The sequence below is a fragment of the Metopolophium dirhodum genome, chromosome 9, assembly GCF_019925205.1.
Source record: "Metopolophium dirhodum isolate CAU chromosome 9, ASM1992520v1, whole genome shotgun sequence".
In the NCBI taxonomy this organism is placed as follows: Eukaryota; Metazoa; Arthropoda; class Insecta; order Hemiptera; family Aphididae; genus Metopolophium; species Metopolophium dirhodum.
The window spans coordinates 9,360,879-9,381,533 of NC_083568.1; the positions used below are offsets into that span (position 1 = coordinate 9,360,879).

Below are 20,655 nucleotides of genomic sequence, written 5' to 3' on the forward strand. Positions count from 1 at the left end.
AAGTTTTAATATTACGTATGTAAATAACGATAAATTAAAGATTATTGTACAAATTATATAATACGTCATATAATAATATAAATATTATATTTTTTAATATAATTGCTATTTATACTATAGTCATAGTAGAATTATAGTATTAGTTTTAAAAACTAAAAGAAAATCATTTAAAAAATGAACAACCTAATTATTATTGAATAAATTGATCATAATCTCTTCTCTAATCTCTTCTCTAACTATATAAAGCAGAAACCCGAGGGTGCTCCTCTGGCGATTTTTCGTACTGCTATAGAGGAGAATGAAGAGAAAACGGATCTCTTTTGTGGCGCTCCTTTGGCAATTTTTGAGACGGCCAATGAAAAAATTCGATGGGCGGTCTCCCAGGCCTCTGCTTTGTAATATTATATATCAGAAAGAAAGGTATATTTCCGAAGAATTTTGTATTTATATTTAAAGATAAAAACTTATATATTTTATTGATATAAATAATTTAGTTTATGTATGAAGATATCAACATTTACTCCCTTTGAGGACTTCCTGCGTCCATGCTCGGACCTTATTCGCGTTCCCCGCTAAATTTACAGCCTTACAGGCCGCGCGGCGGAGATAACGTGCAGACCGAGTACCGCCGTCGCGCGTGTTTATCGATAATTTTTTAGAAAAGTCGAGTTTTACCACTTTACGTCACGTAGGTATTACTATATTTATTACAGGCATAAATACATGTGTCGAAAAGTTCGATTTTTTTTATTGATTTTTTGGATTCAATAAACTGCGTTATTATAATATTATATTTGACTGTCTTTAATCCTTTTGCCTACTGGATGCCCGAAATTTTTTTAATTTTTTTTCACTTAATGTCGTGTTTTCGGCGGCAGTAAAGAACGTTTTCAGCGATCTGACGCAGTTGGATTGCATACCTGATGCCGTGACCCGGCCGTCCTACATTGTCCGCTATCCGACGAAGTCGGATTGCCTACCCGGATAACTGAGGTGACTGACCTGCTGACACCAAAAAAATCGCGGCGGCTATATGATTTTTTTTATGGAATTTCGAATTTCGGCGGCATAACCCGGGCTCCACGTCGAACCCGGGTGGTCCTAACCTCATCACAGTTCCTTATCACCAGACCTCCTTATCACACACCAACCGGCTTGAGGCCGACGAACAGACAAAAAGGACCACTGCAGCTTCCGACATCGGCGGTTAAAACTCTTCACCAACTCGGGGGGTTTGGCGGTCTCCCCCAGCGACGCTCGGAGACCTAGTGTAAGTATAATATAACATATCCTAGACTGACAAACCGTCTCCACTCAGAATCAATTTTCGTATATAGTGATATTATATCATTGAATTCAAATTAAATACCATCCATTACAGTGAACACTTGTAGCCTACTGTTCAGCAGAGCTACATCTATTTGTCCGCTTTTTTATTTAAATATTTATTAGCCAATACATTTTTTTTTTACATTAACTTACTACTAATGTCATTCATTACTAAGGAATGACAATCAGTTTTGGGAATTATCTAGATAAGATTTTTTGAAATAAATTATCTTTTAAAGTATCTATGGATAATTATGTTACGATTTATCTAATGTTTAGCTTAGATAAAAAATGGGCTTATCTAGATAAATTTATCTAGATAAATATTATAATGCCCCTATAAAATTATAAAACCAATATTACTAAAATTCTAATATAATTTAAATTATTTATAAAATTAGAAGAATATATTTCTTGTTATTATTGCCAACGAAAATATTAAGATAATACAAGAACCGGCATGTGGGCTTGCACTCTACATCGTTCTCTACTAGCCATAATAAGCATATTAAAATTAATTAGTTATAGGTTTATTTCCCCATCCATTTTAAAAATAAATTAAAATTAACTTCGTAGAACTGTATTTCAAAGGCTCAATTCGTTGTTATTATAAATATTATGTCATTATATTGATATAAATCTAATATTGAGACCGACAACCAGACCAAAAGACCACTGCAGCTTCCGATATCGGTTAAAACTCTTCGTCAACTCGGGGGGTTTTGAGGTCTCCCCCAGCGACGCTCGGAGAGCTAGTTTAAGATATAAAATAGTATATACTTGTATATTTAATAACAAAAAGGTGGGTAAGTGGATGTCGCTCTGCTGTACAGAGGTTACAAGTTGGTCATTGTAATGGATGGTGTTAAATTTGAATTCAATGATATAATATCATTGTATAAAAAAAACGATTCTGAGCGAAAACAGTCAGTCAGCCTATGATATTACCAAGTATATTTGATGATATTATTGTGAATAAAGTAATTTATATATAACCTATTTACGTGGAGCCTTGTTTTAAATTTTCAATCCTTAGCTATAAAAGTTGAACATTTTATACATTTTTAATTATAAAATAATTGTTAATAAATAATAATGTAATTAATAATTATTAAATTATAAATTAGATAAATTTTGTCAAAATTTGAACTTTAAATGCTTATAAAAAAAATTGTGCCTATGTATTTTTAATATTTTTCAACTGCTAATAGAACGATGTATCAGGAGCCTTATATTAAATTTTCACGCTTTTTTACCCAACAGATAAAATTTTATTGATATGTATAGAAAAAAAAACTAAAAAAATTTAAAACTGATAATGTCCGTAAACAGCTCAAAAAGAGTCAAATTATTTTCAAAATTTTATCATGTATAGAAAATGCTAATATAAACATTCAGTGAAATTTTCAAGTATCTACAGTCTTACGTTTTATAATTGCTACAAAAATCGTTACATGAGAAATCGAGTGAATATCAAATGTTGTAAAAATATGAATTTCAAATGCTCATAAAAATTTAATTTGATTTTCTTCTAGACAATTTTTTTGATAAAAGTAGACAAACTTATGGATAATCTTGTATTACATTTTCAAATCTTAGATTTAAAAAGAAAATTTTTTATGAATTCTCAGGTCAAAATAAACATTCGGTCAAAATGCCATGTATCTACGGTCATTTGTTTAAGAGTTGCACCAAAAACTATAATCGATTTCCTCGAAAACAGATTTTGCGTAAAAATTCCCGTTTTTCCTTAATTTTTCTTTTATTTTTCACGTCGCTTTTGAATATTACTGGGAAATTTTTACTTTTGACCCCCCAAAGTACCAACTAGATTCACTTTCCTATCAGAAAAGTTACTGTTGAAGAAAATCCAAGCACTTTTACTATCCTAAAAAGTAAAAGGTGATGACAAACACAAAAAAAAAAAAAAAACACACATCATTGTAAAATCAATACATTCATCGCTTCGATCAGAATCTAAAATACAACAAAAATATATTTTTGCGGTATTTATGTCTTATACAGATATTATTTATTTATATACATTAAAATAATGTTATTTATTTGTTGTTAAACAAATTAGATCCATATATTTAATTTTTAACGAATTTTGAACTCTATGTTCTCAATTATGATTATGGTACTTCGATGTTCATAATTGCTATTAATTAATTGAATATTGTTCCTTGTTTCAAATACGCCAGGTTTTTGTCATCAATAATCATTAATAACTGTAATAAAATCCTACTATTTTCATAATCATTCCTAGCTACGGTTAGGTTAGGTTAGGTTAACTACGGTTTTGTCCAAATTATGTTTGCATGGGAAAAATTTGAAATATTACGTTTTATTCAAACACCGTGATCAGTTCTCGTTTTTACCGGGAATTTCTAAGGGTTGCCTGATTTTGACTTTCGTTCGTAACACATATTATTATACACAATTTATATACGCATTTCCAGAAATACTGTGGATATACTTTTGATATATGGAGGTCGGCATCACTCACCCTTTTCCCATCGAATCTCGTTGATCGGATATCCGGCTACCGGACATTTTATCTTCATGTTTTCTCCAGCCACGGCCGTGATCTTGTTCATCGGTCTCACGTACGGATCACCTGCAGCAGGTTGAATACAATAATTTTACAAACGTATATAGATTGAAGTTTATAGAATAATTTCGATAAGCAGGTTGAGTTAGGTATACAGATGGTTATGTTTAAATTATATACAGGATGATTCTCTATAAGCATGATGCTCACCTTATTTATCTATTTTTAATTAATACAGTTGTTCAAAATCTTAGAATTTTTAAATATTATACCTAAATACCACATTTTGAAGTTCTTATAATTTTTTTTATTACTTAAGGATGTTCAGTAGATGTACAAACTTCTGTTCTTCAAATGATAGGACCCACTTTTTTACTGTAAATTATTTAGCAAATTATTTTTCTGAAAATTATGAAGTAGGTATCAAAATGAAAATTCGAACCAGTAGTTTTTGAGTTATTTGACTTTGTGTACTACGGACAATATGTCAATAAATTTGGGTTAAAAAAACCCAGAATTTCGACTTTGTATAATTGAGAATCCTAAAATTCAGAATTTGAATAAATTCATTACCAAGGAAAAATGGGGGTTAACGTGCTTGCAGGTGAATGACTCAATACATTAAAATGGTAACAATTATAAACGCGTATTTATGCAGAGAGTATTTAAACGAAATTAGTAATTTTATCGTGAATTTCGTGAATGGGTTATATTATTATTATTATTTTTTTTTTTTTATTGATCTTGAGCCCGGCAGCTGAGGCCATTAGCTATTTTTAGTTTTTACTGTAGGTTATTAAGTCGGTAGGGGGAGAAGGAACACGTATGTGTTTAGTTTGGCAGAATTTTTGATTGGGCACCCGTAGGTATCTGCCATGCCCGGGTGGAGGATGGCGACACTTGTTCTCCGGACACCGTGCCTTGTCCGAAGAAAAATGCCGCCCATGGCCTAGGAATCGAACGCGGGTCCGACTGCGTCGCAGCCGACGCCTTAGTCCGCTCGGCCACTCCGTCCCCCGGGTTATATTAATAACGATGTATTTAAGCAAAAGAGTAAAAATGTTTATATTAATACCTATATTCATTCAAATTATATTTATAATATTTTGAAAAATGCGAAGTAATGCACTCATTTTTTGTATACGGATTTCAAATATAATTATTTAAAAAATATTTTATATCATAATCAGAATTATACGATTTTTTTATTTATACAAAGACATATATTTTACAATACAGGAACAAATTTTGAAATCTGTGTACCTATAATGATTTTAGTTTCAATACTATACCCTTTATGTTAAATAAATTAAATATTAGCCAGTAGGAGGTAATCAATATCATTGATGATGTACGTGCAAAATTTGATACAAGTTTTGATAATTGTTTGGCGCTTTACATGAGTTAAGACGTTAAGTTGTTATTCGTAGTAAAACTTACCATAGATATTAAGCCTAGCAGAATGCGAAGTAGTTCCTGCTCGGTTATTGGCTGTGCATGTATATTCACCTCCATCTTCCACCAAAACTTGTGAAATGTTCAAATGACTAACAATATCTCCATGCAGCGTAACGTATTGGCCAATTAAATATCTGAAAATTAAACTCTTTAAACCATGCGTCATACTGATTAAAACAACATATTTTGGAGGTATTTTTTGTATCTAAATGGTATTATATAGTTACTTACCTATTATACTTTTATTTTTATTATATATATATTATTTATATTCGTAGGTTAGGTTAGGTTTTACATAAGCAATTTAAATTCATTCTAAAGAAATAAAATGTTGGTACTTAACAAATTGTTTAATATTATATTATGTTTACCTCTTTAGACTTTAGTCTTTACCAACATACATATGTACACCTAAAGGCTATAACCTATAACATTATATCGTAAATTTAAAAGTCGATTTGCCAATAGTCATTATTCACTTTTATGAAATGGCTTAGGTAAATGATGTGTGAATATTTAATGGATAATAAAGGACACTGAGCTATAAAGGCAGCAGCAGCAGTCGATAGATGGCATAAATAATGTAAAAATATGCGCAAAACAAATTATTTATTTCAAATGTCCAGTTTTTAACCTACCAATTTGATTTACAACAGTATTCTTAATTAAAAATAATATGTAGAGGTAAAATGCATCTGACTACTATGTGACTTTTCTGGCCAGACAAATACAAACTGTGATACAATGACTCGATACACGAAATACGCGTAATACACCAAATACCGCCTTCACGGTTAATCATTCGGGTTATAATATTCAGTTAGCGGACAGTGGTTAACCACATAATACAGTGTGGCTCTATAATGTCAGTACCTAACTATTGACCATAACCCAAGGAACAGTTACATGCACTATTATGTCCATGATAACAGTTAACATATTATTCTAGAACCGCACTAGTATTATGAAAACATTTAAACTTCTCGGAGATGGTGGTTTGATATATTTTCAATCCATATTTACTGAATAATATACATTTTTAAGAGGTTTTTCGTGTCAATTTTCAAAACTTTTTACAAGACCTCTTTGCTAACTGATTTCATGTGTCCGATTGTTACATAAAAATACTACGTGTTCTTTCATTCATTTAACGTCGACAAATGCGTCCATCCACGTGTGAATCTTTCAATGGAATTTATAAGAACGGACTTTTAGTAGTGAATTCAATCGGAAAAGAATCTTTAGTCTTTAGACTTTCGTTCGGATATTTACTTTGATGCTGAATTTTTCACGTTTATTTATTTACGACAGCAATGGAACTTTTAAGGAGAAAAATCGATTGTTTTTATTTTTATTTATTTTTTTAATCCTAAGAATTAAACCCACCCTCGGTATTGGGTAATATTACAGTGTGGGTTGGCAATAATGGTGGGGATAAGGTATGTTGTTCAAAATCCTGCGTGGTGGACACAATTACGGGTTTTACCGACAGTTGGCACTGTTTTATTTTGGCACAATTCATCGTGCAATGTCGGTCTAACATTTTCACGCACAAAATAATATTATAAAATATTTTGTTTTAAAAATTGATTTGTGATTGTAAAGTATACTAGTGTGATAGACTATAAACATCAAATATTACGATTATAAACGATTCAAATTTTCAGATACACTAGTCCCTACTTAATAATATAATATTAAATTTACATTACACAATATGATGATATGTAGATTAAGAATATTTTTATGTTGATTCCGGATTTAACTGTGTTGATTGTTATATCAAGTTGTTTGTGGATTCTCGGACAGACTTTGATTGATGAGGCAAAATAGAAAATGAACTATATATTTTTTTATTCCAGTTTGTAACCAAAATGTCAAATAAACTTTCTTTTCGAAAATAATCGTTCGTTTTTATCATATTAACGCAAGAGATTATATAATTTAAATATATTTTAGTAAACACGTATGTATAAGACGTATTCTTATTATTCTATTAGGTAAATTATATTAAAATAGCATCGTAGCCACCGATACGGCCAACAGGACATAAACAATAGTACCTATTGATAGTATCATTTTCTTCTGCAGTAAATCATTATTTTTACTGGTTGTCCGCATTGTACCTATTATATACTGTCTATAAAGAACAGGCGTATATATATGCTTTATAAAATCACTCACCTCGGATGATCTGGTAATTTAAAACCATCAAGCGACCAAGCCATTGATGGTGTAGGGTTTCCAGACGCGCTGCACTTTAACGAGACGGTCGGGCCAGGTTGTAGTGTTTGCTCAATGAACGTGTACTCCATAATCGGCGGCGCGTCTGTGAAACGACAATTTATAACACTCGTGAACAAAGTTAAATTATTTTTATATTTTTTTTTATATTATGAATTTACTAAATATAAATTAAACGAAAAGAAACCTAACCTAACTGGTTGTGTGGTATATTAATATTGTACATTTTTTTCGGAGAAGTTTTTCTGTGTAGTTCGTATTTAAATTTGCTTAAAAATCAATTATAAACTATACAGACGAGCCGTACGTGAGTGAGTACGTACACTGGAAAGTTCAACAGTACGCTTTATTATTAATGTATGATAGAGTAAAACTTTCGAATCAAGTTAGATGTTAGAATAATATTTATTGAACTTCGGCAGAAGTATTTGTCATTAAAATATATATTAATACTTTCCACGGCTTACAATGGGTCAATAAATATTCAAAGTTATATTTTGATTGCGTATTCAAACTAACTTTATTGTCGAGTATATACGAAACTTTGAAAACGAAAGTCTATATATTATAGACTCATTATATCGAAGTGTCCCGCGCTCCTATATACTATATAATATTTTAAATTAGTATTTTCGAGCTCTGTACATTTTCGATTGACATAGTCATAAATTGCAAATACCAAAACTTATTGAAACGTTATTTACTTACACGAAACCGAATAATTATTATTGTAAAAACAATTACACCGAGTTTACATTGGATTTCGTCCCGAACACGTTGGATAGGTAATATATTATTATGCCGCAGTGGTTTGGACGATCAAACGCTTTTAATTTCTATGCGGTTATGGTGCGTGCATTATTGTTGTCGCGTGTGTGCAGGAATTGATTTACACGTAAATTGGATTTTTTTCTGTAAAAATTTTACTCGCGCTCGAGTGTGCACATTCAAATATCTCATCAGTCATCGGTCGGAAATGATGATAAAAAAAAAAACCCGATGGAAAAAAATGAAAACCATCGAACCGCTCTCCCCTTGTTACGTTGTAGTGTACCACGAATTTTAATTCCACGCCCGTGATTTCCAAATAAACAAAAGCGAGGATTAATATAATGATACCAATGGGATTGGCATGTATAGGAAGCTATTATATTGTTATCATTAATCATTATTGTAAATTATTCTTATATTGTTGTTAATACAATATTATCATTGTATAAGTGCGATTAAAGTGCGGATGGCGGAAATTTGGTGGAGTGCCACATAATATTGTTTTAGTAGAATTTAAACGCTATTTTTCAGTATATGGTGACTGTCTAGGACGGTAGATACGTTTTTTTTTTCAAAAGCAATCACGTGCTACCAAAAATACGGTAAATTGATTTACTCACCTCCCAAGCGTACGGTAGCCGCGCTCTGTGCCGTCTCCCCGTCGCCCCTGCGCACCAGACACTGATACGTGCCGCAATCGGCTCGGCTGACCGAAACGAGCCTCAGGACGTCCCTCTGCGCCCTGCCCGCCATCACTCTGCCGTCCTTGTACCAAGTGATGGAGTGTTGTCCGTCGTTTGACGAGGACGTCATGCACCTCAGCTCAGTTTGCCCATTTAGGCTGACCGTCGACGTGGCCGGAATGATCTGTGGGAAGACATACATATAAAATAATAGTAATTTAATATCTTTAAACGTGCCTATCGTTATCGGACCTCGCGAATGGCAATTCGAAATCGTAATTCCAGCTCACTATAGTTAAAAATCACGATTTTCAGTGGACAATTTTCAGACGTTTATTATAAGCGAGTACAAAATATAGTTTTTCCGCAATATAAACGAATTACAAGATGCACGCGCCATCGATACAATTGTGGTTAGTAGTTAGTACCTATACCCTAAGGGGTGCCAAATGGCGTCCTGCGGGCCACATGTGGAAACATTTTATCCAGCCGGTAGACAAGGAAAAAAAATTAAAAATCGATAATATTATACGTTTTATAGTGTTGTAGTTTATCACTTTTGTTCATTAGTTTTACCGGTTTTAGCAATTTTTATGACCCGTTGACAATTTCCAGATTTATAATGTTGCACTTCAAAAATATTAATTGGTGACCCCTGACCTATACATTAAACGAAACTTTAAAAACGTAACATCCGTCGAATAGATACATACAATATATTCATCTACAGCGGTTTCCGTCATTTTAACGATTAAAAACTATGGGTAGTACAAATATACGAAATCAAACCTGCAAACGAATCGCGGCCGTCACGCGATAACTATATTTTATTTCTGAGGTGATCCATTCGTCCGACTTTATCTAATACCTATAATATAGTGTACACCGTAAACCAATTACATTATTTATTTTTATTCTCTAACCGCCGAACGAGACTTTCGTGTGCCATCCACTGTGGTGATATTGTTATTATATTATTATGTAGCAGTATTATAGATATATATTACGCGATCTCGTCAAACGAAAGCCATTAATTTTTACACCGCTGCGACGTTTTATTTGTTTTGACGCAATTTCATAAAATTTCGAACGCTGCAGTATACCTATAGCTAGTATAATATTATTATTATTATTACATTATTACGGCGGTACGAAACTGCAATGGTGCCAATAGGGATGCCAACATTTAAGCAGACTAATTTTTTTCATCGTCAAGCCACATTTTATTCATCATCGCCATTCATAGGTAGTGTGATGTATGTTTTTCATGTGTGTAAAAGTCCACGTATGGGGTTAAAGGGGTATAATGTATAGTATAACATTTAATGTTTTAATGATCTAAAAAAAAAAATCGGAAAGTTGGAAATAGGTTTTGTCATGCATGCCAATAATAAACAATTATAAATAATAAAGATATACATTATTACCTCCTTAGACGAATATCTTATATTATAATGTATGAACTATCCGGCACGTTTGTAAATTTTATGGCAGGCTTATAAGACGGAGAAATAAATAAGGATGACAAATAACACCCTACTGCCCACCCAAACAGCTCCTCTGCCCGCAGCGTATATCGCACCGGAATCGCTGAACTGTATATCTCGCGCTAGCTTATATATATTTATTTTATATACGTGAACAATAAAACGGATTACTGCGCTCGGCGATAAACGGGTAGACAATTATTAGCCGGAGTCGCGAGAATTGTAATTTAGAAAGACGTTGAATAATTGAAAAACGTTGGAAATCTGTCGATCCGTTTCGCGTTTGTGCGCTTTCACGCGAACGCAACTTTTTGCGGCGCGTGCACATGTGTATGACGTATAGGCCGGATCAGAAGATATCAAATGCAATGAGACACTATAATATAATGATAATATGATAATCGTATATAGACGGAGATTGATTTTATTTTATTAATATTATTATTTATAATACAATATGTAATATATTATAACCTGTATTTAAGTAGGTAGAAGCACCTGCTGACTATATTATTATATAATTGTGCAACCACAGTGCTACATAATACCCTACATATACAGAGTGATCCGTTTTAGAACAAAACCTAACCTGTCCTAAGATTTTGTATAGATAAACCATATTTTTTATCTTTGAAAACATTTCGCAAAAATATTTTTCAAAAAAACAAATGTATACCTCATATTATATTAACAATTTATTGTATTTTTAACGTCTCTCTGAAAGTTATAAAAATAGCATTTTTTTGGTACGTGAGTTTTTTAAATTCTCCATTGGGAGTCACGTTTCCTATTTTTTTTTCAAGCATAATATTATTTTATAAGATCATTGCTATTACTTCTCTGTTTCATATTTTTGTTCATTTCGGTTCGAAAACATGACGTGGTTTAAAAAATGCACGGGTTACATTAAAATCGTTTGGTAAAAGCCACAACAGAGGACGTGCTGATAAATACGTTATTTTTAAAATATGAATATAAAATCAGATAAACGATAACAATGCGTCTTTAGGAAAAGTATTTGCAAAAAGGTGACATATATTATCTTATGTTGATACACGAACTATGTTGTAGAGCAGATACAATATTGTTAATTAGTAGCACATATCAATTTTCGAATGAGTATTCGCGGTATTTATACTAATATTATAGATTGTACAGGTTGAATATTATTTTATTGATTACGAAAGGCAAGACAAATGATATACGAGTGCAGGTGACCAATCGATAACATATTATACGTAAATATCCACGGCAACCAAGTTTTTCGAACAGAATCACGGACTTTGGAACGTTGGACGTATTTATTTAAAATATAATATATTATGAACGGACGTCATGGAAATATTCGTTGAATATCGAATATGATAAAATGGTTATTAAAAAAGTAAAAATAGTGAAAAATGACATACCATATTGTAGGTTAACGTTTTCATTGTAAACAATAAAAAATCGAGTAGACCGCGTATATACTCGAACAATAACAACAACAACAACATACGTTATTATTATACGACATGTTTTATTTATTATGTTTCTCCGAACAATATTTATTATACCCACAACGAGACCTGAGCAACGCGTTATTCTTGGCAAAAATAAAACGTCTTGTTAACGTCTGCCTATGGTGATCGTAACGATCTCGAAACGCGGACGTCCTAATATTATCGTAACATTGAGGATAATGGACTGCTATATTAATGGACATAATATTATTATATTATAGCGTAGATCGGAGTCCTTTGGCCGACATTTCCCCCGGGAAGACCGCCTAGTAAATTTGCCGTAGTAGCCGACATACGACCTACACTGTTATATATTATAATATTGGTGGTAATAATTTTGACTAATTGGGGACAGCAGGTAAAGATAACCAAAATCCAACAGATTATATAATTTAGAAGTAGGCAGCGATATGTAATTAAAAGGGGGGGAATGAGTATACCTAATCCGAGTATAATTAATAAACTCCACGAAACGTCTTTGTCTTGTCGACGTTAAAGCTTAAAACACAATATATAGGTACACACCGTATAAATAATATGTGACTCTGTAATTAGCAATAAATTACTAATTACGCGTTGCCAGTCGCTGCAAAGTCGAGACGCAATAAACAATCAGTGGTGGTTTTCACACACGCTGCAATACATTATAATATAGGTAACTGCAGCAAGCGTTCGAAAATTCGAATTGTTTTTAGTACAAAAACTAAACTAGAAAAACGCTCAACGCATCTTCAAATTATCAGATTTTGATAATTTTTTTTTTTGAAAAGCAGACTTTAAGTCTGATTTTAAAAACTTTATTTTCAGAGATTTAAAGTCTATACATCACAAATTGTTGAGTATCTTGAAATGTATTATTTTGGCAATATTTAAAGTTAATTACAAAATTGGAATCCAATGCGGTTTGATCAAAGTTTTCTTCTTTAGGATAAAAAAAAATGATCAAAATCCTCGTCTATTCTACAAGGCGTGTTCGTTTTCCCTGGAAATTCGTCTTTGATCGTTTTTGATCGCCGAAATTGTTTGATTTGATTTTTCTGTATGATCTTTGTATGGCCACCACCCAACGAAACTACAGAATTTGCTTGCATTTTTCCTGTTAATAAATATCCCTTACTATAATATTATTTTTAATTACGTTGTTTGTGAAAATCATGGTTTCAAAAGATCCACTCAGGCTAGTGAAACTACCAATCATAGTTATTTTAAACACTATATATCGTACACAAAAGACAGTGTTTGCTGCATCCATTGCATTTTTTGATATAAATAATAAAAACAAAGTGAGTTTTAAAAGTATAAAAATAACGGATTATAATACACAGTGATAATTTTTTTTGCACTAATAATTTGAAAGAAAACTACGTCACATGATATATTACATTATATATAGCATTAATAATTGGAAAAAAAACTCTACGTCACATAATATATTGCCTTATAATTTATATATTCATGTATAAATTTGGTTTCTTAACTATGATTTGTAGCTTAAGTGGTTCTTGATCGCGTGAAATTGTTTTCCCCTCGTATTTACGCGACAACCAACAATGGTACTGACTATACTGCAGAGACACGGGACCACTTGTAAGTTAGGTATTTCAAATTAGTATTTAAATACATCTAAGATTTCATTAAAATTGCCAATAACAAACCCCTTAAGAAAACGGGCGTCATTTTAATTAAAATATAGTCAGTGCCTAATAACTATTACCACCATCCGGGGTCGAAGACATTTTAATATACCGTCAGTCGGATGGAGTTTTTATTTCTTACGGCTCGTTCAGACGGAAATCTCGAGAACACAACATAAACAAGTGCCACGCGATTATTGCGAACCGCCGCTGTGTGTGACGCGAGCAAATTAATTTCAATAAGTTTTTATCGTATAACCCCGCGCACAGTCAACGTCCCTTCTTTTTAATCCCGAAACTCGCGCGCACACTCGAAACACGGTTAATTTCCTGAACGGCCGCCGCCGACGCTTCGAACCACGCTACACCCCACCCCACCGCAACCCACTCACCCACCGGACTTCTTCTGTCAATATACGGATTCCATTTGATTTTTATACGCGTCACATTTTTTAGTGGTGTGGAATGGATTTATATCTTATTTTTTTGTTAACAACCGCAGGGGCTTCCAGGAAAACTGGAAAATATGAAAGAAGTATGGGTAGGTACTAGGTAGCAAAGAAGTGTAAAAAATTTATTTATTAAAAACTGCATAAAGTACAGTGTGTTTTCGTAGATGCCGCGGTCAACTTCTACTTACAATTGTTCCCGTTTTCCCCAAAGACCCTGCAAGTGGTACCTACATTGTAAATTATATTGTTAAATTTAAAAATGTTACAAAAGAACGCACTCTTGCGCGAGCAATTATATTATTCAAACAATATATATATTCCATGTAGGTCGACTGCACCGCATTAAACGCGTGTAGCATGAAGCTTCATTGTGTGTGGGTATATAGGCAGACGGAAAATTGTACACAAGACCGGGAAACTCGCGTGAGTAGGAAACCGTGTGAGTAGGTACGCGAGCAAGTGCACACAAATGTTGTATAGGTACGGCGCAGTGCCCTACGAACGACATTCGTTTGGTCTGTACTCTGTAACATATTATTTTACGCGTAAGTGCACGGCGGCGGCCGCGTAGAAAATGTATTATACCTGACAGTATAGTCAGTTATGCGCAGCGATAGCCGAAATTACAAACCATTAAACATATTTTTTTCCTGCAAATCCCCTGATAGACAATAAAAGTAGTACGTTATAATTATAACAATTGTAATGCGATGTTTTGCGCGATCGAACGATGCGATTGATCAAGGCCAATCAAATAATAGGTTACAGACTAGTCGACGGATAAAATTCACTTGACTCAGCAGTTGAGGTAAGTCCTCAACGCACGGTTTGTGAAGTTAATAATGCTATAATATCCAAATAATTATTTATTCAACCCTAAAAGTTTAAAGTTAAAACGGACAAAATATTACCAACTAAAATTTACTAAAAACCTATCTTATATTATTTGTTCTAATTGTACACTATATAGCTGTGGTGTGTTGGCCTTGGCAATGTGTCAACTGAATTATTATTAAATCAAGAAATATTAATTTGTTTGCTGATACTTAAATAGTTAAATTATTGCATATCTATATAGTGCAAAATTAATTAATTAGTTTAAACTTTAAACCATAATAATATAGTAACGGCGGGTATCCGAGTTAAACAATAACTACCCAAGAAACATGTTTTTAACTTAAGTGTATAATATTATTTATAAAATTATTCTAGAGAAGCTAAATTATTGAAATCGATATTTTCACTACAGTGAAGTTATTAAGCTAATTCAAAAACAAAATATTTGGCTAAGTAAAAAAAATGAAAAAAATTAATTATTCACTTTATCATAGTTTAACCTTTGCAAATAATACACTGCGAATGTGATCAAACGTAATATTCGGGCGCTCATCTAATATAATATTTTTTACAACAAGCTCTATTATTATTGATGATTTATTTTTCCACGAAAACGTGATAAGTTTTAATATTATGCCCTGCAGGCTACTATTATAAGTACTACAGCAGCCTGTGTTATACTGCAATAACCGTGTTATACGCGCACGCAGTGTATTATGATAATAATAATATGTAGGTACCTACGTAATAATAATATGCTAAGCCTACAGTAATGGTTATTGATTTACAGACTCGTTACAAACCGCCTACTATCTACCCAAACACTATGCACGTCATATATGTTAATATTTATTTATACACTATGTATATACCTATACGTGAAAACATATTGTATGTACCTAATAATATATGTAATAATTATGATTGACGTCGGTGTTTGTATAATATGCGGACACTATTGACGGTAATACGTAACGAATTCGATGCTTTGGTCGTGCACTGTTATTCATATTATATTATTATGTATAGTTATTACCTATACAGCTATACCACGGTCTGCGGGTATACCACGCGGTATATCCTTCGGCGTGCTGACGCAACGTGAACGACAAATGCTACGCATTGGCCGGTGGGGGGGGGGGGAGAGAGATAGAGCAACAGAAGTAGATATAATCGGCAAATGCTTCCGAGCAGGTTCTTAAACGACTTTGCAGGTTTCGTGGATTCGTATCACAGCCAATAATAGATGATCGATCGAGAGAATACGACGTGTTATGTGTATATTATATTGTTTCCGTCATCGGCCATATTATATATAATATACGAAAAAAAAACAAGACATGTTTTTTCTGGGTGCTTCGCGTCGTGAAGGCTTATTTATACAAGGTGATCCATTTAACGCGAGACACGCTGCTCATTATTTCAATAACTATTGAAGTTATTGAAAATATTTCTTTTACATAATTTTAAGTCATTACAAAACAAACATTTTTGGGAAAAAATTATATTTTTTACTTTTTTATCGTTATCATTTTTAAGATTTTATTCTAATTTCATATTTTAAAGTAGAATGTTATTCGAAATGTTTCGATCTATACAAATCCAAATGTAGGACAAGTAGTTTATTTTTTTTTTTTTATTTTTTTTTTTTAATGAACTTGAGCCCGGCAGCTGAGGTCATTAGTTATTTTTAGTTTACTGTAGGTTATTAAGTCGGTAGGGAGAAGAACACGTGTGTGTTTTGTTTGGCAGAATTTTTGATTGGGCACTCGTAGGTATCTGTCATGCCCGGGTGGGGGATGGCGACACTTGTTCTCCGGACATCGTAACTTGTCCGAAGAAAAATGCCGCCCATGGCCTAGGAATCGAACTCGGGTCGACTGCATCGCAGCCGACGCCTTAGTCCGCTCGGCCACTCCATCCCCCAAGTAGTTTATTATAGTTTAGTTTAAAAACTATGAAAATAGTAAAAAAAAATATATAGGCACCTACATATACTCGTATATTTAAATATGATTCTTTTAGAAAATGTTGTAACAAATTAAAATCATGTAAAAAAATATTTTCAATTACATTAGTAATATACTTATTGTGATAATGAGCTGTGTCTCACGTTCAATGGATCACCCGATAAAAGAGATTCTAGCCTGCAGCACCGGAGGTTCTGCTCCCCACTTGTCGCGCCACGGGCCCAACTCTATTCCGGTGTACAAACAACTACGCGAGAACGACTTGCCGATCCTAGTTGATTTTTCTCCTGCTACATATTTTTATTTCCACTATTACTATTATGGACGCTATTATACGCGAGTGCCGGCGTCGGTGAAAAATGAATTTCGCCGAGGCCGGACTTTTTCAGAGTTATTTCACAGGAACGGTCCTCCGTGTATACATACATATATATATATAACTGCAGAAAGACCGACGGCCGGAATGATTGATTTGTCCCGGATGATTGATGTCGTGAGCACAAAAGCGATTCCGGATTTTCGTCTTTCGGCTGCCCCGGGAACGGCGGAGCACACGCGAGTATGTGCGCCTAACGGGACGCTAAGATTTTTAAGTCCCAGACGGCAGTGGTTATTTTATTACCGGCCAAACTGACCCGTGGAGACGTGTGCGTGCGATAACACATATAATATATAGTATATACAATATAATGTGTATTATATACGCGAACAAGGCCGGAAACCAGCTCGGAAATCGTTCCGGTCCGTCGTCGGTCACCGAAAAGTAAATTCGAACCCTAACTGCGCCCTTGCTGTGGTCCCGCGAAGTAATATAATATAAGGAAATCGTGTTTATAATATATTGCAAACATAGAGAGTAAGAGAGGGATTCATTATTTTTTCCACAACGATTCAAATTTTTTTTTGTCTATATCGCACAGTGAATCTTAAACATTTTTTTTTCAAACAAAAAGCCCCCTTCACACTCAGAAATTTGAATATTATTTTGTGAAATTAAAATCAATTCAAAGATATAGGTAAGTACCCTTTAATTAATTATTATTTACTTCTACGTTTCATAAGCAATAATTTGATCACGATTGGACTTAATGAAATACAATAATTATATAATTATTTAAATTTTTCTCATGGAAATAATTATAATAGATATAAACTATAGATATATAGATTCACCGTATATTATAGTGGTTGGTTATATTTATATTTGTAAATTGTAATAGATTTATTTTTAATAAATGTTAATAATAATAATATTATAATCACAATGACACGGCGATATAGATATGCAATTTAGGCACATCACTGTCATGTGTATATTATTATCTATTATTTTTCTAATGACTATTAATAATAATAATTGATAATATTGTGAATTAATTTGATTTTTTAACGCATTTCAATACTAAAATATTTATCACAATTACAGTTTTCTGCTTTAACACTAGACACCAGCGGCTGATATGTGCACCAGACACGGTATGTTATAATGTTGATTTTTATTTGTTTTAATAACACAATTTAATATTGTAAAGTACTATAGAGATTGTTAAAGTTCGACAACATGGGTCTTTCTACAATTATATGTCATTATCAGGAAACCGTGTCAGTGATCCAAAAACACCATGACGCATTGATGCCATTATTTCATATTTAATTAAACTTGGTGCTTGCTACATTGGAAATTTACGCAATTACGGTTACAGAGAACGCAACATGCATGCCTCAAAGGATTACAAGCCACGACAATTACGCGTTGAATAAAAATAAATTATAATTTGTGATTAATAATCTATTATGTAACGAATTTTGTAATAAACTTAATTAAACAGTATAATAATACAACGTCAGTGTACTGATTTTTTTTTAAATAAAGTATTCCAGGTTCAGATTAGGTTATACGTATGTTTTTTGTTAAAATAATTAAATACGGTTGATAATAAATTAGTCAAATATGATAAATACAGCTCTGTAAGTAGTTAGAATATATCTATTATATTATATGAAAGATGGTTAAAATAATACTGCCTATTGGTTTATTGTCACGTTGAATTTTATAAGGAGAAAAGTGTTTTAAATAGCAAACATGGTATTTTATAGTAGTTACCTAAGTACTTAAAAATTTGAAATACTAATATTTATGGTCATTTTTATCAAATTTATCAAATTTAAATATCTAAAAGTAAGACTAAATATTATTGAAAAAAATTATAAAAATTTAAAATTAGATGATTCATACTCCACAAATGTGAAAATATAATTTTTACGTAAAATCGATTCAATCTAAAACGTCATTCGTTAATTACTTAAAAATAGATAAATTTGAATCGTTTTAAAAGAAAATATAAACTAATATAATAAATTAAAAATTGAATTAACAGTTAGAAATAACATTCATTTTATTACAGACTTGAATGGTATGACAAATATTTTTTTTTTACTTCCTTGAAAACACAATGTATCAAAAAAGTATAATATGTTTTATTCAAATATTTAAAAAAATAAACAGTTTTATTAAAATTCCAGTGGATATTTTTTTTTTGCAGCGGTTAGATAATATTATACCATAATGGAATGTGAAAATGTTTTTTTTTCGTCGAAAATACAAGGTGTAAATGGTTTTTACGAGAAAAAAATGTATATAATATGTTTTTATACAATTCTTTAAATTGTTATGCTGTTGTTAACCATGGGGAATATTCAGATGGAATTTGGAGGATCAAGAAAAAGGGGGAAAAATCGTAATATTTTAAGTATTGTTTAAACGAGGAACACCGTTCCGAATAAATTGAATTCGTATACCGTGTACGTCTGCAATGAAATTATTACAATATTTTGTTCGCAGTAGGTATTATATCACACGCTTACTGTATATTGTAGTGCACTAGCTGCACGTATACGTTACGCGTGAATCGTATTAAAGTGCGCTTCGGGAAGAGTACATATTTTTCACTCGGCGGGGAAAAAAACGGTAAACACAGTCGGAACGGTTTTTTTTTATTTTAAACGGCATACGCGATTTATCGTGCATTAGTACGGCGTGCAAATGCATAATAATAATATGTATGCAGGAGTTCGTCTGTCACTCCGACGTATACAAACACGCCATCACTCGATCGAAATTCGTGCGTTTTACTCGGGGCCTACTGGGGTTCGAACTATCACTAGAAAAAACGTCCCGTTTTAAGGTTGTCGCACTGCACCTTTCGTAGCCGAAAAGAATCGCAATTTTTCAACTGTATCAAATTCTAAGATAAACAAACTATTGATCCACGCATTATCAAAATAGTTGAGGAATTTAGAATTTAGAACTTTATACAGTCAAACGTATATTTAGTTAGGACGTTTTTAATTTTTAGTCGATTGTTAAAATTGGTATATTGTGCGTTGATATACGGTAGAAGTACTTACTGCAGTAAGTAGTAAAAAGTTCTAATGTCTTAATAATTTTAAATTGAAAGTAAAATACAAACTAGTTAGTATTTTTATAATAATTTAATACAATTAAAAATTACTTTAGCACAATGAGTACAAACGGTTCAGATACGCAGTGAACAACAAAAGTTCAACTAGATATTAGAATAACAATTGCTTTGAAAATGTACTTTCTGTTGCGGAATCCGTCAAAATATTATCCAATATAATAACACGAGTGGATTCCGTTCCGTTACGTTTTGAACTCGTTTACAGGATTCCTATTTAAAAGTTTAAGTATACATTTTTTTTCGTTCGGTCAG

General features: G+C 32.5%; 1 protein-coding gene across 5 annotated transcripts in view; it reads right to left on the reverse strand.

Annotated features, from left to right (window-relative positions):
• LOC132952238 (cell adhesion molecule Dscam2) overlaps window positions 1-20,655 on the reverse strand; it is a 143,186-nt gene that overhangs the window by 33,720 nt on the left and 88,811 nt on the right. For all 5 annotated transcript variants that reach the window (XM_061024468.1, XM_061024469.1, XM_061024466.1 and 2 more), the window contains exons 7-10: window positions 8,977-9,223; window positions 7,526-7,670; window positions 5,324-5,475; window positions 3,839-3,949 (exon numbers count right to left, since the gene is read on the reverse strand). In XM_061024468.1, the coding sequence (XP_060880451.1) occupies window positions 3,839-3,949; window positions 5,324-5,475; window positions 7,526-7,670; window positions 8,977-9,223 (655 nt within the window). The remainder of the gene's footprint in view (window positions 1-3,838; window positions 3,950-5,323; window positions 5,476-7,525; window positions 7,671-8,976; window positions 9,224-20,655) is intronic.